General features: G+C 42.3%; 1 protein-coding gene across 1 annotated transcript in view; it reads left to right on the top strand.

The window, feature by feature from the left end:
• Positions 1-21,378, top strand: part of LOC110485216 (calcium channel, voltage-dependent, P/Q type, alpha 1A subunit, a) — a 178,282-nt gene that overhangs the window by 48,844 nt on the left and 108,060 nt on the right. Inside the window, exons 4-13 of the mRNA XM_090197048.1 lie at positions 8,726-8,817; positions 9,028-9,180; positions 9,573-9,760; positions 14,018-14,121; positions 14,329-14,444; positions 15,681-15,725; positions 16,739-16,825; positions 17,208-17,414; positions 19,477-19,589; positions 19,825-19,937. Of these exons, the coding sequence (XP_090053174.1) occupies positions 8,726-8,817; positions 9,028-9,180; positions 9,573-9,760; positions 14,018-14,121; positions 14,329-14,444; positions 15,681-15,725; positions 16,739-16,825; positions 17,208-17,414; positions 19,477-19,589; positions 19,825-19,937 (1,218 nt within the window). The remainder of the gene's footprint in view (positions 1-8,725; positions 8,818-9,027; positions 9,181-9,572; positions 9,761-14,017; positions 14,122-14,328; positions 14,445-15,680; positions 15,726-16,738; positions 16,826-17,207; positions 17,415-19,476; positions 19,590-19,824; positions 19,938-21,378) is intronic.

Raw genomic sequence — 21,378 nt, 5'->3', positions numbered from 1 at the left:
GTGAGGAGCTGTCCATTGTAGAACTGTGTGGAGAACTGTGAGGAGCTGCCCATTGTAGAACAGCGTGGAGAACTGTGAGGAGCTGCCCGTTGTAGAACAGTGTGGAGAACTGTGAGGAGCTGCCCACTGTAGAACAGTGTGGAGAACTGTGAGGAGCTGCCCATTGTAGAACAGTGTGGAGAACTGTGAGGAGCTGTCCATTGTAGAACAGTGTGGAGAACTGTGAGGGGCTGCCCACGGTAGAACAGTGTGGAGAACTGTGAGGAGATGTCCATTGTAGAACAGTGTGGAGAACAGAGAGGAGCTGCCCACGGTAGAACAGTGTGGAGAACTGTGAGGGGCTGCCCACGGTAGAACAGTGTGGAGAACTGTGAGGAGATGTCCATTGTAGAACAGTGTGGAGAACAGAGAGGAGCTGCCCACGGTAGAACAGTGTGGAGAACTGTGAGGAGATGTCCATTGTAGAACACTGTGGAGAACAGTGAGGAGCTGTCCATTGTAGAACAGTGTGGAGAACTGTGAGGGGCTGCCCACGGTAGAACAGTGTGGAGAACTGTGAGGAGATGTCCATTGTAGAACAGTGTGGAGAACAGAGAGGAGCTGCCCACGGTAGAACAGTGTGGAGAACTGTGAGGAGATGTCCATTGTAGAACAGTGTGGAGAACAGAGAGGAGCTGCCCACGGTAGAACAGTGTGGAGAACTGTGAGGAGCTGCCCACGGTAGAACAGTGCGGAAAACATTGAAGAGCTCTTTTGGTTAAAAAAGGGTAATTGTCTCAGGTAAAGTCTTGCCTGGGTTGAACCTCTCTCTAAATTATATTTTAATGGCTCAAGCCTTGGTTCCAGAATGTCAAACTCAAGATTAGCTGGCCACTCTTTCCTCATACTGTGTGTGCGAAATTGTGCCTCTACATGCCAGATTCATTTACATTTACTTCTCAGACAGACTTGCTTAAAGCCTTGACGTTATGCTAACCTCTGACCTGTTGCGTGTATCTGTCAGATGATGTGACATACAGTATAAGAAAGATCAGAATTGTATTTTATTTGAGCCTATCATATTCCCTGGAGTGGTTGAACAATGAGTTTTAATGACTCCAACCTAGTGTATGTAAACTTCCGACTTCAACTGTGTGTGTGTGTATATGGGAGGGAGTGTGTGTGTGTGTGTGTTTTCATGCGTGTGTGTTCATCAGGGTAGAAACTGAGGATTTTCATAGGTAGCTAGTTTGTGTGACCTAAATACTAGTGTGCATTCGTGCATATAAATGTATTTGCACTCAAATGGTTCCAAGCTGAAAGTGTATGTACGCGCAGCTTATAAATGTGTACGTGTGTGTGCATGCTTGTGGTGGTGTGTGTGCTTTGGGTGTATGTGCTAGCTTGTATGTGTATTAATTACATGCATGTGTGTGTTTCACTGTACAACTGAGGATATTAGAAGAAAAGAAAAAACATATCAATCAAGCTCCCCTTGGCCCGGTTACCACGGTGATGCAAAGATTCTAGCAAGGAGCCAAGGTCCCTGTTGCCATGGAAACAGTTATGAATGAGAAGGGCCCCAGTAACCGTGGAAACAGTGTGAATGAGCCTTGTTGCTTTGATGATAAATGCTGTAAAGGTGGACAGACCTGGTGGGGTTGAGGAGCTGTTGGTGCAAGACTGCCATCTTCATCTTGTTCATCATCATCATCATCATTGTCTTCTTCTTGCACACACATGCACACACACACATATACACTCTTGACAGTTTCCTGTGAGGCAGATTGGCAAGTAACTCCCAGTAGATGTCTCTCCTGTCAGCACTGTTAATACTATCCCCTATATACACACGCGCAGACACACGCACAGACACACACACACACACCTTTTCTCCCTCCACACACACACCTGCTTTGTCAGTGTGAATCCCTCACTTTAACCCCAATATCCCACCTTCAGCGCAGGACCTTCCAGGCTGTCAAACCAGCACCTCGTCCTTCCTTCCCTGTCTCCTTCCCTCATTCTCACTTCCCTTTACCTCCTCTTCTGGTAGGACAGTCTCTGTATCCCTGGCTGTCATCAGGGCTAGCGATTTCTAACTCCCATAGCACCCCTCTACGTATCTAGCACAGGAAGATAGCTTAATTGCCCTTGAGGGGATAAATATAGTTATATAGAATTGAAATCCCATAGCAAGTACTTGCCTTGTAGCACAGATAGTAACTCCCATAGTATTTACCTGTGTTTCTAGCAGAGATAGGTAACTCCCATAGGATGTACCTGTGTTCCTAGCACAGATAACTAACTTCCATAGTATTTACCTGTGTTTCTAGCACAGATAGTAACTCCCATAGTATTTACCTGTGTTTCTAGCACAGATAGGTAACTCCCATAGGATTTACCTGTGTTCCTAGCACAGATAACTAACTTCCATAGTATTTACCTGTATTCCTAGCACAGATAGCTAACTTTAGAATGTATTTTATATTATTTAACCTTAATTCACCTAGGCAAGTCAGTTAAGAACAAATTCGTATTTACAATGACGGCCTACCCCGGCCAAACCCTAACACGGACGACGCTGGGCCAATTGTGCACCGCCCTATGGGATTCCCAATCACGGCCGGTTGTGATACAGCCTGGAATCAAACCAGGGTCTGTAGTGATGCCTCTAGCACTGAGATGCAGTGCCTTAGACCGTTGCGCCACTCGGGAGCAGATAGCTAACTCCCATAGGATTTACCTGCGCTCCTAGCGCAGATAGCTAACTCCAATAGGATTTACCTGCGTTCCTAGCGCAGATAGCTAACTCCAATAGTATTTACCTGCGTTCCTATCGCAGATAGCTAACTCCAATAGGATTTACCTGCGTTCCCAGCGCAGATAACTAACTCCAATAGGATTTACCTGCGTTCCCAGCGCAGATAGCTAACTCCCATAGGATTTACCTGCGTTCCCAGCGCAGATAGCTAACTCCAGAACATAGTCAGTCACACCAGCCTCTCTGGTGAAGCTATTAAGCTAAAAGTGTGTGTTAGTCGTTAAGCACAGAGATTCCTAAACTGGGCCATGTGGACTCACTGTTGTTCCTCAACCAGATACCCCACCAGGCCTCGGTGGGAAGGCTTTCAACGATGTGTCATTCAGATTGTATTACACTGACACATCATCATTCCCTAGTGTTTAGGTGTGCTGTCAGACTAACGGTGGGCCCCTGAGACTCTCCTGTGTTGTAGTGGTCCATGTGGAGGGGAGAGACACCTAATGAGTAGTGATGTGCAGTTTGCGAATTATTCATTATTTTTGAATGACCCTTTTTAGAGTCATGTTTCATTTTTTTGAGTGACTTGTTTGTTTTAGTTGTTTGTTTGACCTGTTGGCTGCAATGCAATGAGTCCTACAGCAGGATTGATGCACCCCGCCCAGGAGCTCCAGAGACAAACAGCTGATCATGCTGCAGGCATTGTTTCAAACTGATAATATATTACATGGTGCAAGAATTAATGCAATTAATTGATTATTGAATGTTATGATGGACCCAGCTTCGTAGAACCAAAACTACAAAGCTGCTCAAAACAAACTTGAACTCGAGAATGAATCATTTGGGGAACTGCAGTTCGCAAACGACATTGTGCATATCACGGCAGTCAAGCAATGCATTCCACCAAGAGTCGAATGCACTGGTGCAACAGGATCAGCCAGTTAAACTGTGCCATGCAGCTCTTAGCAGAAGGACTATTGGAAAACGTTGATGATTCCCAGTCAGTCAGAGAGATAACTGGAAGTCAGACAACGTGAGAGAACATCCTCTCCTTCACGCACAAACACTCCTCCTCACCAACACACACACTCCTTCACAGAAACACACACACACACACACACACATCTTTCTGTTTTGTGTGTGGGTGTGTGGGTGTGTGTGTACATGTTTGTGTGTGTGCATGTGTCTGTGTCTGTGCATGCGTGCATAAATGTTTGTGTGTGTGTGTGTATAGTGAGGTACAGATAGAGTCCTGATGAGTTGGCAGTGGCCATGGCTCTCAGACAGAGTTTATAAATAGGAGGAATAAAGATGGGTAACAAATGAGCCAGTCAACCACTCTCAATCATACAGCCTGTGCTATCTCTCTCTCTCTCTCACACTCTCTCTATCTCTCTATCTCTCTCGCTCTCTCTCTCTCTCTCTCCGTCTCTCCGTCTCTCTCTCTCTCTCTCTCTCTCTCTCCGTCTCTCTCTCTCTCTCCCTCTCTCTCTCTCTCTATCTCTCCCTCTCTCCTTCTCTCCCTCTCTCTCTCTCTTTCTCTATCTCTTTCTCTCTCTCATTCTCTCTCTCTCTCTCTCTTTCTCTCTCTCTCCCTCTCTCTCTCTATCTCTTTCTCTCTCTCTCTCTCTCTCTCTCTCTCTCTCTCCCTCTCTCTCTCTCTCCCTCTCTCTCTCTCCCTCTCTCTCTTCTCTCTCTCCCTCTCTCTCTCGCCCTCTCTCTCTCTCTCTCTCTCTCTCTCTCTCTCTCTATCTAAAATAAATAAATATAAATAAATAAATCTGTCTTGCTCTCTTTCTCAATTCAATTCAATTCAAGGGGCTATATTGGCATGGGAAACATATGTTTACAATGCCAGAGCAAGTGAATTAGATAATAAATAAACAAAAGTTCCAGAAGAATAAATACATTTCAAATGTCATATTACATATACAGTGGGGAGAACAAGTATTTGATACACTGCCGATTTTGTAGGTTTTCCTACTTACAAAGCATGTAGAGGTTTGTAACTTTTATCATAGGTACACTTCAACTGTGAGAGACGGAATCTAAAATATACATCAGAAAAGCAGAACTTATGTATTTATATATCTATATACAGTGCCTTGCGAAAGTATTCGGCCCCCTTGAACTTTGCGACCTTTTGCCACATTTCAGGCTTCAAACATAAAGATATAAAACTGTATTTTTTTGTGAAGAATCAACAACAAGTGGGACACAATCATGAAGTGGAACGACATTTATTGGATATTTCAAACTTTTTTAACAAATCAAAAACTGAAAAATTGGGCGTGCAAAATTATTCAGCCCCCTTAAGTTAATACTTTGAAGCGCCACCTTTTGCTGCGATTACAGCGGTAAGTCGCTTGGGGTATGTCGCTATCAGTTTTGCACATAGAGAGACTGACATTTTTTCCCATTCCTCCTTGCAAAACAGCTCGAGCTCAGTGAGGTTGGATGGAGAGCATTTGTGAACAGCAGTTTTCAGTTCTTTCCACAGATTCTCGATTGGATTCAGGTCTGGACTTTGACTTGGCCATTCTAACACCTGGATATGTTTATTTTTGAACCATTCCATTGTAGATTTTGCTTTATGTTTTGGATCATTGTCTTGTTGGAAGACAAATCTCCGTCCCAGTCTCAGGTCTTTTGCAGATTCCATCAGGTTTTCTTCCAGAATGGTCCTGTATTTGGCTCCATCCATCTTCCCATCAATTTTAACCATCTTCCCTGTCCCTGCTGAAGAAAAGCAGGCCCAAACCATGATGCTGCCACCACCATGTTTGACAGTGGGGATGGTGTGTTCAGCTGTGTTGCTTTTACGCCAAACATAACGTTTTGCATTGTTGCCAAAAAGTTCAATTTTGGTTTCATCTGACCAGAGCACCTTCTTCCACATGTTTGGTGTGTCTCCCAGGTGGCTTGTGGCAAACTTTAAACAACACTTTTTATGGATATCTTTAAGAAATGGCTTTCTTCTTGCCACTCTTCCATAAAGGCCAGATTTGTGCAATATACGACTGATTGTTGTCCTATGGACAGAGTCTCCCACCTCAGCTGTAGATCTCTGCAGTTCATCCAGAGTGATCATGGGCCTCTTGGCTACATATCTGATCAGTCTTCTCCTTGTATGAGCTGAAAGTTTAGAGGGACGGCCAGGTCTTGGTAGATTTGCAGTGGTCTGATACTCCTTCCATTTCAATATTATCGCTTGCACAGTGCTCCTTGGGATGTTTAAAGCTTGGGAAATCTTTTTGTATCCAAATCCGGCTTTAAACTTCTTCACAACAGTATCTCGGACCTGCCTGGTGTGTTCCTTGTTCTTCATGATGCTCTCTGCGCTTTTAACGGACCTCTGAGACTATCACAGTGCAGGTGCATTTATACGGAGACTTGATTACACACAGGTGGATTGTATTTATCATCATTAGTCATTTATGTCAACATTGGATCATTCAGAGATCCTCACTGAACTTCTGGAGAGAGTTTGCTGCACTGAAAGTAAAGGGGCTGAATAATTTTGCACGCCCAATTTTTCAGTTTTTGATTTGTTAAAAAAGTTTGAAATATCCAATAAATGTCGTTCCACTTCATGATTGTGTCCCACTTGTTGTTGATTCTTCACAAAAAAATACAGTTTTATATTTTTATGTTTGAAGCCTGAAATGTGGCAAAAGGTCGCAAAGTTCAAGGGGGCCAAATACTTTCGCAAGGCACTGTATCTATATTTGGTATAGAAACCTTTGTTTGCAATTACAGAGATCATACGTTTCCTGTAGTTCTTGACCAGGTTTGCACACAATGCAGCAGGAATTTTGGCCTACTCCTCCAGACAGACCTTCTCCAGATCCTTCATGCGTGCATCCTCCAGGTGATCCTCCAGGTCACTGGGCAATACGGACTTTCAGCTCCCTCCAAAGTTTTTCTATTGGGTTCAGGTCTGGAGACAGGCTAGGCCACTCCAGGACCTTGAGATGCTTCTTACGGAGCCACTCCTTAGTTGCCCTGGCTGTGTGTTTCCAGTCGTTGTCATGCTGGAAGACCCAGCCACGACCCATCTTCAATGCTCTTACTGAGGGAAGGAGGTTGTTGGCCCGGATCTCGCGATACATGGCCCCATCCATTCTCCCCTCAATACGGTGCAGTTGTCCTGTCCCCTTTGCAGAAAAGCATCCACAAAGAATGATATTTCCACCTCCATGCTTCACTGTTGGGATGGTGTTCTTGGGGTTGTATTCATCCTTTTTCCTCCAAACACGGTGAGTGGAGTTTAGACCAAAAAGCTCTATTTTTGTCTCATCAGACCACATGACCTTCTCCCATTACTCCTCTGGATCATCCAGATGGTCATTGGCAAACTTCAGACGGGCCTGGACTTGCGCTGGCTTGAGCAGGGGGACCTTGCGTGCGCTGCAGGATTTTAATCCATGACGGTGTGTTACTAATGATTTTCTTTGACACTGTGGTCCCAGCTCTCTCCAGGTCATTGACCAGGTCCTGCCGTGTAGTTCTGGGCTGATCCCTCACCTTCCTCATGATCATTGATGCCCCACGAGGTGAGATCTTGCATGGAGCCCCAGACCGAGGGTGATTGACCGTCATCTTGAACTCCTTCCATTTTCTAATAATTGCGCCAACAGTTGTTGCCTTCTCACCAAGCTGCTTGCCTATTGTCCTGTAGCCCATCCCAGCCTTGTGCAGGTCTACAATTTTATCCCTGATGTCTTTACACAGCTGTCTGGTCTTGGCCATTGTGGAGAGTTTGGAGTCTGTTTGATTGACTCTGTGGACAGGTGTCTTTTATACAGGTAACGAGTTCAAAAAGGTGCAGTTAATACAGGTAATGTGGAGAACAGGAGGGCTTCTTAAAGAAAAACGAACAGGTCTGTGAGAGCCGGAATTCTTACTGGTTGGTAGGTGATCAACTACTTATTGCATGCAATAAAATGCATTTTTCTGGATTTTTGTTTTAGATTCCGTCTCTCACAGTTCAAGTGTACCTATGATAAAATTACAGACCTCTACATGCTTTGTAAGTAGGAAAACCCACAAAATCAGCAGTGTATCAAATACTTGTTCTCCCCACTGTATATACAGTGTTAAAAATGAGGTGCAAATAGTTAAAATACTAAAAGGAAAATAAATAAACATAAGTACATGTTGTATTTACAATGGTGTTTGTTCATCACTGGTTGCCCTTTTCTTGTGGCAACAGGTCACAAATCTTGCTTCTGTGATTGCACACGGTGACATTTCACCCAATAGATATGGGGGTTTCTTAAAATTTGATTTGTTTTCAAGTTCTTTATGGGGCTGTTTAATCTGAGGGAAATATGTGCCTCTATTATGCTCATACATTTGATAGGAGGATGGGAAGTGCAGCTCAGTTTCCACCTCATTTTGTGGGCAGTGTGCACATAGGCTGTCTTCTCTTGAGTGCCAGGTCAGTCTTCAGCTGCATTTCTCAATAGCAAGGCTATGCTTACTGAGTCTGTACATAGATTACCTTAATTTTGGGTCAGTGTGTGCTCTCTGTTTAGGGCCAAATAGCATTCTAGTTTGCTCTGTTTTTCTGTAAATTCTTTCCATTGTGTCAAGTAATTATCTTTTTGTTTTCTCATAATTTGGTTGTTCTTTCTCTGTCTCTCTCTCTCTCTCTCTCTCTCTCTCTCTCTCTGTCTATCGAATTCCTTGTTCCATCTCTTGAATGACTCGTGGCTCATTCATGCATTCATATTATTGACTTACTCATTCACTCGCTGAAAGTCTTCTTCTTATCCAAGTGATTAGTGTAAATGATTAACAGATGATGTCACTAAAACCCCCAGCAACTGACACACATTGATTGGCTGATTCTACAAATGTTCCTAAAAAATATTCAAATACTATAATTATTCCTTCTCTTTATTTTCCCTCTTCCCTCTGTCTCCCTCTCTCCCTCTCTCCACCTCCTCTCTCTCTCTGCTCCATCTCTCTCTGTAGGATTCTGTCTACAGTGGGATCGGACTTCGATTTGCGGACTCTGAGAGCGGTCCGTGTGCTGAGACCCCTCAAACTGGTGTCTGGGATACCCAGTAAGTCTTGGGACATATGGGGGTGTGGGACGGAGAGACCGACTAGCTACACCCCTAATAGTCTTATTTCATCTGATACCATAAGAGGAGGGGGAGGAAAGTTCTGATTAAGATACATCATTTTTATAGGGATTGTGGGATGTAGGTCAGAGTTTTTTTTGACTTTGTCTGTTGTTTCTGTTCTTAAACAATGTGCTCTGTCTCCCCCAGGCCTCCAGGTGGTCCTCAAGTCCATCATGAAGGCTATGATTCCACTGCTGCAGATCGGCTTGTTGCTATTCTTCGCCATCCTCATGTTCGCTATCATCGGCCTGGAGTTCTACATGGGCAAATTCCATACTACCTGCTTCGACATTCACACAGGTAAATCGGTCAGTCGATGGATTGGTCAGTCAGTCGGTCGGTCAGCCAGAAGGTCGGTGAGTCGGTTGGTTGGATGGTCAGCATGCCAGTCAGTCTGCTAGTCAGTCTGCCAGTCAGAGAGTCAATCAGTTAGTTAGTCAGTATGACAGTCAGCCAAAATGTCAGTCAGTCAGTCTGCCAGTCAGTCACCCAGTCAGTATGTGCCAGTCAGCATACCAGTCAGGCAGTATGCCAGTCATTCTACCAGTTAGTCAGTCAGCCAGTCAGTCGCCAGTCAGTCAATCAGTATGCCAGTTAAATCAGTGACAAAAAGACTGTCAATTCAAAATTAATCAAAGAAGATCTAGCTCTTAAATAACATGTTGATCCCCAAACTGTCTGTACCCCTGTAGATGAGATTCGTGAGGAAGTTCCGTGTGGGACCGAAGCCCCGTCGAGACTATGTCCAAACGGGACCACGTGTCGAAAGTATTGGCTGGGGCCTAACTACGGCATCACCCAGTTTGACAACATCCTGTTTGCCGTGCTCACTGTCTTCCAATGTATTACCATGGAGGGATGGACTGACCTGCTCTACTATGTGAGTTACGGTACTTCACATCACAGTGGTTCTGTATTAGAGGTATTATGGTATTAAATGTATGGTTAAAGAGCTGGACTATTATGTGAGTTACTGTAGAGTTGGGTTAGGGTTTAAGATCGGGTTTGGTTTTGGGTTTAAAATCAGGAGTTTGGGTTTGGTTTTAGGTTTAGGTTTGGCTTGAGATAAGGTTCGGTTTTGTGTTTGTGTTTGGGATTGGATTCAGGATTGGTTTGGGGTTTGAGATCGGGTTCAGGATTAGTCTTCGGTTTGGGTTTGAAATTGGGTTCAGTTTTCGTTTTGGGATTCGGTTAGAATTCAAATCAAATCAAATCAAATGTATTTATATAGCCCGTCGTACATCAGCGGATATCTCAAAGTGCTGTACAGAAACCCAGCCTAAAACCCCAAACAGCAAGCAATGCAGGTGTAGAAGCACGGTGGCTAGGAAAAACTCCCTAGAAAGGCCAAAACCTAGGAAGAAACCTAGAGAGGAACCAGGCTATGTGGGGTGGCCAGTCCTCTTCTGGCTGTGCCGGGTGGAGATTATAACAGAACATGGCCAAGATGTTCAAATGTTCATACAGTGCCTTGCGAAAGTATTCGGCCCCCTTGAACTTTGCGACCTTTTGCCACATTTCAGGCTTCAAACATAAAGATATAAAACTGTATTTTTTTGTGAAGAATCAACAACAAGTGGGACACAATCATGAAGTAGAACTAAATTTATTGGATATTTCAAACATTTTTAACAAATCAAAAACTGAAAAATTGGGCGTGCAAAATTATTCAGCCCCTTTACTTTCAGTGCAGCAAACTCTCTCCAGAAGTTCAGTGAGGATCTCTGAATGATCCAATGTTGACCTAAATGACTAATGATGATAAATACAATCCACCTGTGTGTAATCAAGTCTTCGTATAAATGCACCTGCACTGTGATAGTCTCAGAAGTCCGTTAAAAGCGCAGAGAGCATCATGAAGAACAAGGAACACACCAGGCAGGTCCGAGATACTGTTGTGAAGAAGTTTAAAGGCGGATTTGGATACAAAAAGATTTCCCAAGCTTTAAACATCCCAAGGAGCACTGTGCAAGCGATAATATTGAAATGGAAGGAGTATCAGACCACTGCAAATCTACCAAGACCTGGCCGTCCCTCTAAACTTTCAGCTCATACAAGGAGAAGACTGATCAGAGATGCAGCCAAGAGGCCCATGATCACTCTGGATGAACTGCAGAGATCTACAGCTGAGGTGGGAGACTCTGTCCATAGGACAACAATCAGTCGTATATTGCACAAATCTGGCCTTTATGGAAGAGTGGATAGAAGAAAGCCATTTCTTAAAGATATCCATAAAAAGTGTTGTTTAAAGTTTGCCACAAGCCACCTGGGAGACACACCAAACATGTGGAAGAAGGTGCTCTGGTCAGATGAAACCAAAATTGAACTTTTTGGCAACAATGCAAAACGTTATGTTTGGCGTAAAAGCAACACAGCTGAACACACCATCCCCACTGTCAAACATGGTGGTGGCAGCATCATGGTTTGGGCCTGCTTTTCTTCAGCAGGGACAGGGAAGATGGTTAAAATTAATGGGAAGATGGATGGAGCCAAATACAGGACCATTCTGGAAGAAAACCTGATGGAGTCTGCAAAAGACCTGAGACTGGGACGGAGATTTGTCTTCCAACAAGACAATGATCCAAAACATAAAGCAAAATCTACAATGGAATGGTTCAAAAATAAACATATCCAGGTGTTAGAATGGCCAGGTCAAAGTCCAGACCTGAATCCAATCGAGAATCTGTGGAAAGAACTGAAAACTGCTGTTCACAAATGCTCTCCATCCAACCTCACTGAGCTCGAGCTGTTTTGCAAGGAGGAATGGGAAAACATTTCAGTCTCTCGATGTGCAAAACTGATAGAGACATACCCCAAGCGACTTACAGCTGTAATCGCAGCAAAAGGTGGCGCTACAAAGTATTAACTTAAGGGGGCTGAATAATTTTGCACGCACAATTTTTCAGTTTTTGATTTGTTAAAAACGTTTGAAATATCCAATAAATGTCGTTCCACTTCATGATTGTGTCCCACTTGTTGTTGATTCTTCACAAAAAAATACAGTTTTATATCTTTATGTTTGAAGCCTGAAATGTGGCAAAAGGTCGCAAAGTTCAAGGGGGCCGAATACTTTCGCAAGGCACTGTAAATGACCAGCATGAACAGTTGAAACTGGAGGTGGACTGGGGACAGCAAGGAGTCATCATGTCAGGTAGTCCTGAGGCATGGTCCTAGGGCTCAGGTCCTCCGAGAGAGAGAAAGAAAGAGAGAAAGAGAGAATTAGAGAGAGCATACTTAAATTCACACAGGACACAGGATAGGACAGGATAAGTACTCCAGATATAACAAACTGACCCTAGCCCCCCGACACATAAACTACTGCAGCATAAATACTGGAGGCTGAGACAGGAGGGGTCAGGAGACACTGTGGGCCCATCTGATGACACCCCCGGACAGGGCCAAACAGGAAGGATATAACCCCACCCACTTTGCCAAAGCACAGCCCCCACACCACTAGAGGGATATCTTCAACCACCAATTTACCATCCTGAGACAAGGCCGAGTATAGCCCACAAAGATCTCCGCCTTGGTACAACCCAAGTGGGGTCGCCAACCCAGACAGGAAGATCACATCAGTGACTCAACTCACTCAAGTGACGCACCCCTCCTAGGGACGGTATGAAAGAGCCCTAGTATGCCAGTGACTCAGCCCCTGTAATAGGGTTGGAGGCAGAGAATCCCAGTGGAAAGAGGGGAACCGGCCAGGCAGAAACAGCAAGGGCGGTTCGTTGCTCCAGAGCCTTTCCGTTCACCTTCACACTCCTGGGCCAGACTACACTCAATCATATGACCCACTGAAGAGATGAGTCTTCAGGTAAAGACTTAAAGGTTGAGACCGAGTTTGCGTCTCTCACATGGGTAGGCAGACCATTCCATAAAAATGGAGCTCTATAGGAGAAAGCCCTGCCTCCAGCTGTTTGCTTAGAAATTCTAGGGACAATTAGGAATCTAGAATTGAGGCAGAATAAGCTGATCCTAAATCTGTGGGGCAACTACAACCTGGATAATAGATTTCTATCGTATTTACTAGTAAATTACATTGTAAATACCCACCAATTCATATAATACATGTTTCCCTGCTATACAAATATGCCCATAGCATTTACTCACTTACTGTATTGTGTGCCCATACCTAAGACACAGTGAATAGTGCCCTGTTGCCATTGGCAATGGTTGCTATGGTGATGGAGAGGTGGATGAGGGTAGTGGGGGAATGTGAGTGTAGTCCCATCCACAGCAGTCTTAATGGGCCCATATTCAATATTGCCCCTTCCCTCTCTTCCCCCTCTTCTCTTTCCCACACATCTCTCTTTCCTCGCTCTCTCTGCTTCCTTAATCTGTCTCTCCATCTCCATTCCTCTTCGCATCTTCCTACTCCCCCCACCTCACCACACTCAATTACTCACTCTCTCTCTCCCCCCGTCAGCCTCCCCCTTTCTCCCTTCCTCTTCACCCCCTCCCCTTTCCCCCACCGCTTCCCTTCTTCTCTCTCCTCCATCAGTCTCACTCGGTAGCAGTGCTGCTCTATATTTAACAGGGCTGTGCAGTCAAAGTTATTCTTGCAGCTGCGGAGGAAGAAAGTGCTGAAAGTTTTATGGATACAAAAGCAGCAGGACATTCAGTACAGCACACAGCAACAGCAATCACGCCCACAGACAGGAGGGAGGGAGGGAGGGAGGGAGGGAGGGAGGGAGGGAGGGAGGGAGGGAGGGAGGGAGGGAGGGAGGGAGGGAGGGAGGGAGGGAGGGAGGGAGGGCATTACATTCTGTGATGGACTCTGTTTAGGGGGAAAAACAGCAAGATGGGGAGGGATGAGAGAGGGAGAGAAAGGATGAGGGAAAAAGAGAGAGGAAGAGTGTTACATTCTGTGCAGCTGAACTGTTTAAATGGCAGATACTCTGGACAGTATACTGTATAAAACGATGTCCTAATCATCCCCGTATTGTGGTGACCCCGTCCCAGTTCATGAAAAGGTCAAAAAATTGTCTGCTATTTTTTGGCTTTATAAAATCTACATCTCAGTGTAACCTCTCTAGTCAAACAAGGGAAAGATGAATTACTAGATCAAAAGATGTGTGTGTGCGTGTGTGTGTGTGTGTGTGTGTGTGTGTGTGTGTGTGTGTGTGTGTGTTTGCAGAGCAATGATGCCTCAGGGAGCGCGTGGAACTGGATGTACTTCATTCCCCTCATCATCATCGGCTCTTTCTTCATGTTGAACCTGGTCCTGGGTGTACTGTCTGGGTAAGTGTGTGCGTTTGTGTGCACGCATGTGTGTGTGTGGGAGAGTGTGTGTGTGGGCGCACGTGCATGTGTGTGTGGGCATGTGTGTGTGTGTTTCGTGTGCGTGTGTGTGTGTATACAATATGTCTGTGTATATGTCATTGTATACATCTATATGTGTGTTTCATTTGATATGTGTGTGTTGATATGTGTGTGTGTCTACCACAGGGAGTTTGCCAAAGAGAGAGAGCGAGTGGAGAACAGGAGTGAGTTTCTAAAGCTGAGGAGACAGCAGCAGATAGAGAGAGAGCTCAATGGATACCTGGAATGGATTTGTAAAGCAGGTACATTATCATCATATAGAACTACACACAAAACATACATGGAACCCTATGTTACATATTTATGTTATATATGTTACATATTTATGTTATATATGTTATATATTTATGTTATATATGTTACATATTTATGTTATGTACGTTATATATTTATGTTATATATGTTACATATTTATGTTATGTACGTTATATATTTATGTTATATATGTTACATATTTATGTTATGTACGTTATATATTTATGTTATATATGTTACATATTTATGTTATGTACGTTATATATTTATGTTATATATGTTACATATTTATGTTATGTACGTTATATATTTATGTTATATATGTTACATATTTATGTTATGTATGTTATATGTTTATGTTATTTAAGTTATATATGTTACATATTGATATAATATATCTTATATATCTTATATATGTTCTATATTTATTTTATATATTTATTTTATATATTTATGTTATATATGTTATAGATTTATGTTATATATGTTACATATTGATATAATATATCTTATATATCTTATATATGTTCTATATTTATTTTATATATTTATTTTATATATTTATGTTATATATGTTATATATTTATGTTATATATTTTTGTTATGTACGTTACATATTTATGTTTTTTATGTTATATAGTTATGTTATATATGATATGTATTTATGTAATGTTATATATGTTATATATTTATGTTATATATGTTATATATTTATGTTACATGTGTTATATATGTAAGTTAAATATGTTATATATGTATGTTACATATGTTATATATTTATGTTACATATGTTATATATTTATGTTATATATGTTATACTTTTATGTTATATATGTTATATATTTATGTTACATATGTTATATATTTATGTTATATACATTATATATTTATGTTAAATATGTTATATATTTATGTTACATATGTTATATATTTATGTTATATACATTATATATTTATGTTAAATATGTTATATATTTATGTTATATATGTTATACTTTTATGTTACATATGTTATATATTTATGTTATATATGTTATATATTTATGTTATATATGTTATATATTTATGTTATATACATTATATATTTATGTTAAATATGTTATATATTTATGTTAAATATGTTATATATTTATGTTATATATGTTATACTTTTATGTTATATATGTTACATATTGCCATATACATTCCCATGTTATTGTTTACTTCACTTTTCCTTCCTATAGAAGAAGTGATCTTAGCAGACGATGAAGACCCTGATGCCTTTGACGGTATTTTCCCAAGTGTGTGTGTGTGTGTGTAGTGACTTAGATATGATGTTAGAATGTATATAGAGACGGACAATGAGAAAATATAACATTATGTAAATGTAGCATTATTGTTAGTGTAAATGTATCATCTTTACTAGTACACATGTAGCATATTTTCTAGTGTAAATGTAGCATTTTTAATAGTGTAAATGTCACATCTTTCCTAGTGTAAATGTAGCATTTTTGCTAGAGTAAATGTAGAATATTTACTAGTGTAACCGGAACATATTTTCTAGTGTAAATGTAGATTATTTACTAGTGTAACCAGAGCATCTTTGCTAGTGTAAATGTAGCATCTTTGCTAGTGTAAATGTAGCATCTTTGCTAGTGTAAATGTATCATATTTACTAGTGTATAGGTATCATCTTTACTAGTCTAAATGTATCATCTTTCCTAGTGTAAATGTAGCATCTTTGCTCGTGTAAATGTAGCATATTTGCTAGTGTGAATGTAGCATCTTTCCTATTGTAAATGTAGCATCTTTGCTAGTGTAAATGTAGCATTTTTTCTAGTGTAAATGTAGCATCTTTGTTAGTGTAAATGTAGCATTTTTGCTAGTGTAAATGTAGAATATTTACTAGTGTAACCAGAGCATCTTTGCTAGTGTAAATGTAGCATCGTTGCTAGTGTAAATGTAGCATCTTTGCTAGTGTAAATGTATCATATTTACTAGTGTATAGGTATCATCTTTACTAGTCTAAATGTATCATCTTTCCTAGTGTAAATGTAGCATCTTTGCTCGTGTAAATGTAGCATATTTGCTAGTGTGAATGTAGCATCTTTCCTATTGTAAATGTAGCATCTTTGCTAGTGTAAATGTAGCATTTTTTCTAGTGTAAATGTAGCATCTTTGTTAGTGTAAATGTAGCATCTTCACTAGTGTAAATGTAGCATCTTTGCTTCTGTGCCATTGTTTGTTTGCGTGTTCTATAGTGAGCAGTTGTGCGTCACTGTGTTCTATTATTCCCATTCAGGCACCCGCAGGAGACCCACCATCAAAAACCACAAGAACAAAACAGATCTCCTTAACCCAGAGGATGGGAATGGAGACCTGGCACTGGGTAAGAAACACCACACACACGCACACGCACACACAAGATGTTACATGCTAACCAAATGTGTTTTTTCTCTCCACTCTTGTCCCCATCCCCCTCTCCTTTTCCCACTCTTCTCCTCTCCTCCATCCCCTCTCCTCTTCCCATTCTTCTCCTCTCCTCCATCCCCCTGTCCTCTTCCCACTCTTATCCTCTCCTCCTTCCCCCTCTCTTCTTCATACTCTTATCCTCTCCTCCTTCCCCCTCTCTTCTTCCTACTCTTCTCCTCTCCTCTATCCCCCTCTCCTCTTCCCACTCTTCTCCTCTCATCCATCCCTCTCTCCTCTTCCCACTCTTCTCCTCTCCACTATCCCCCTCTCCTTTTCCCATTCTTCTCCTCTCCTCCCAGGTTCTCCCTTTGCGCGGGCCAGTCTGAAGAGTTCAAAGCTGGAGGGCTCTAACTTCCATAAGAGGGAGCGTCGTCTGCGTTTCTTTATCCGACGCATTGTGAAGACCCAGTATTTCTACTGGAGTGTACTGTGTCTGGTGGGACTTAACACCATGTGTGTGGCTGTAGTACACTATGACCAGCCTGAACCACTCTCAGACTTCCTCTGTGAGTAGACATACAGGGAGGGAGGTACGGAGGGAAGGAGGGAGGTATGGAGGGTGGGAGGGAGGGGGGTGGTATGGAGGGTGGGAGGGAGGTTCGGAGAGAAGGAGGGGGGTACGGAGAGAAGGAGGGAGGTATGGAGAGAAGGAGGGAGGTATGGAGGGTGGGAGGGAGGTATGGAGGGTGGGAGGGAGGTATGGAGGGTGGGAGGGAGGGGGTGGTATGGAGGGTGGGAGGGAGGGGGAGGTATGGAGGGAGGGAGAGATAGAGGGTGGGAGGGAGGGGTAGAGGGTGGGGGAGAGGCTTGAAGGATGGATGGAAATTCTAGATACTTTTCCTTATTTCTCTCTCTACCTCTCTGTCACGTTGACTTAAAGGAGATTCTGTCATGTTGGCTTAAAGGAGATTCTGTCACGTTGGCTTAAAGGAGATTCGGGAGACAGACACAGGAATGCGTAATAAGGTTTTTTATTAAGCCCCAAATTATGGCGTACCATGTAAAGGCACGAGGACGAAGACCAAACAAACACGTAACAAAAACACAGGGTAGAAACCCAAACAAAAGAGTGAGGAGTACCTCTAATAAATAACACATGCGCACAATGATTAACACACGGAATGAGACCCGTAATCATCTGTGCAATCCACAAGGGTACAAAAGCGCAAAACACACAGCACAGGTACTCACACGCACCAACGGACATAGTAACAATAATCGACAGTCCAATGGAAACCAAAGGGCACACTTATACAAGTACTAATCAGTGGGAATAGGGGACAGGTTTATTATTATTTTTATTTAACCTTTATTTAACCAGGTAGACTAGTTGAGAACAAGTTCTCATTTACAACTGCGACCTGGCCAAGATAAAACATAGCAGTGTGAACAGACAACAACACAGAGTTACACATGGAGTAAACAATAAACAAGTCAATAACACAGTAGAAAAAAAGAAAAAAAAGAGTCTATATACATTGTGTGCAAAAGGCATGAGGAGGTAGGCGAATAATTACAATTTAGCAGATTAACACTGGAGTGATAAATGATCAGATGAACATGTGCAGGTAGAGATACTGGTGTGCAAAAGAGCAGAAAAGTAAATAAATATAAACAGTATGGGGATGAGGTAGGTAAATTGGGTGGGCTATTTACCAATGGACTATGTACAGCTGCAGCAATCGGTTAGCTACTCAGATAGCAGATGTTTAAAGTTGGTGAGGGAGATAAAAGTCTCCAACTTCAGCAATTTTTGCAATTCGTTCCAGTCACAGGCAGCAGAGAACTGGAGGGAAGGCGGCCAAATGAGGTGTTGGCTTTAGGGATGATCAGTGAGATACACCTGCTGGAGCGCGTGCTACGGGGTGGGTGTTGCCATCGTGACCAGTGAACTAAGATAAGGCGGAGCTTTACCTAGCATGGACTTGTAGATGACCTGGAGCCAGTGGGTCTGGCGACGAATATGTAGTGAGGACTAGCCGACTAGAGCATACAGTTCGCAGTGGTGGGTGGTATAAGGTGCTTTAGTAACAAAACGGATGGCACTGCGATAAACTGCATCCAGTTTGCTGAGTAGAGTATTGGAAGCTATTTTGTAGATGACATCGCCGAAGTCGAGGATCGGTAGGATAGTGAGTTTTACTAGGGTAAGTTTGGCGGCGTGAGTGAAGGAGGCTTTGTCGAGGAATAGAAAGCCAACTCTAGATTTGATTTTAGATTGGAGATGTTTGATATGAATCTGGAAGGAGAGTTTACAGTCTAGCCAGACACCTAGGTACTTATAGATGTCCTCATATTCTAGGTCGGAACCATCCAGGGTGGTGATGCTAGTCGGGCGTGCGGGTGCAGGCAGCGAACGGTTGAAAAGCATACATTTGGTTTTACTAGCGTTTTAGAGCAGTTGGAGGTGTGCGTAATGAAAGTTCCGGAGGGATCGTGCCAGTCTTTCTGCCTCTCTGATTGCTTCTTACAGTGAATTGTTCAATGCCCCTCTTTATTCCTTTTCTTTCGATATCATCCTCCTGCATCTCTCTCACCCTGTTCCCTCTCTCTTTTCACCTCTTCCAGACTTTGCAGAGTTCGTCTTCTTGAGTATCTTCATGTCTGAGATGGGTATAAAGATTTATGGACTGGGGTCACAGCCTTACTTTCACTCCTCCTTTAACTGCTTTGACTGCATTGTGAGTGGTGGAACATGTCTACTCTAGGGTACACACACACACACACACACACACACACACACACACACACACACACACACACACACACACACACACACACACACACACACACACACACACACACACACACACACACACACACCAATACAGTAAACACACACACTCACCTATCCTTTTTGACCGCATGTTTTGGATAACATCACTAATCGTGTGTGTGTGTGTGTGTGTGTGGCAGGTAATATGTGGCAGCATATTCGAGGTGCTGTGGGGTTTTATCCAGCCTGGGACATCCTTTGGTATCAGTGTATTACGAGCTCTAAGGTTACTGAGAATCTTCAAAGTCACCAAGTAAGTCTCTACTGACTTTGAGTCAACCTCTGATTCGGATATCTTATCAATCTGTTTGTCAGCATGTCTCATTAACAAACGACCATGAAAGGCAATTAGACATTTATAGGCTTTTCTAAACTCTCTCTCACAAGCTCTCTCTCCTCTCTCCAACACTCTCTCCCCAACTCTCTCAGTTCTATTCAAGGGTCTTTATTAGCATGGGAAGAAACATATGTTTACATTGCCAAAGCAATTGAAATAAATAATAAAAAGTGAACAGTAAATATTACACTCACACAAGTTCCAAAACAATAAAGACATTTAAAATGTCATATAATGTCTATCTATATACAGTGTTGTAACGATGTGCAAATAGATATCCTGTCTAGGACACAGGTTCCGCTAACGGAAACCCCCCCCCCCCCAACATTCCGCTGAAAAGGCAGCGCGGGAAATAAAAAATAAAAAAATGAAATATTAAACTGTCACACATTAACAAGTCCAATACAGCAAATGAAAGATAAACATCTTGTCAATCTACCCATTGTGTCCGATTTGTAAAATGTTTCACAGCGAAAATGCAACATATATTTATGGTAGATCACCACCAAATCCAAAAGAAACACAGTCATTTTTCCCAGCCAAAGAATTAGAGATAAAATTAATCACTAACCTTTGATAATCTTCATCAGATGACACTCATGTGACATCATGTTACACAATACATTTATGTTTTGTTCGATAATATGCATATTTATATCCACAAATCTCGGTTTACATTGACGCCATGTTCAGAAATGCCTCCAAAATATCCGTCAGACACTGGTTTTTAATGCAACCGCTGTGTCAGATTTAAACGAAAAAAGCATACCTTGCAATAGTCTGAGACGGCGCTCAGACGTAAATATATTTCTCTGCCATGTTGGAGTCAACAGAAATACGAAATTACATCATAAATATTCCCTTACCTTTGATGATCTTTCATCAGAATGCAGTGCAAGGAATCCTAGTTCCACAATAAATCGTTGTTTTGTTCCATAATGTCCATTACTAGTGTCCAATTAGCTACTTTTGCTAGCACGTTTAGTTCACATGTCCAAAAGCTGGCGCTGGTCCAGTCGAACTTGGACGAAAACTTCAAAAAGTTATATTCCAGGTCGAATAAACTGGTCAAACTAAGTAGAGAATCAATCTTTAGGATGGTATTATCATATATATCCAATAACGTTCCAACCGGAGCATTCGTTTTGTCTACAAAGTAATGGAACGCAAGGCGATATAATGACTAATGCGCGTAACCAGGAACTGGCATTCTGCCAGACCAGTGACTCAAATAGCTGCCATCCAGTCCCACATCACACTAGAGGCTTCATTCCACATTCTACTGACTGTTGACATCTAGTGGAAGGCGTAGGAAGTGCGAACAGATCCATATCTTATTTGGATGTGAATAGGCAAT

This window comes from Oncorhynchus mykiss, chromosome 13, assembly GCF_057628025.1.
Source record: "Oncorhynchus mykiss isolate SJ-2025 chromosome 13, ASM5762802v1, whole genome shotgun sequence".
NCBI lineage: Eukaryota > Metazoa > Chordata > Actinopteri > Salmoniformes > Salmonidae > Oncorhynchus > Oncorhynchus mykiss.
Note: the sequence above shows the minus strand (reverse complement) of the source record. Positions and strands in the feature narration are given on the sequence as shown.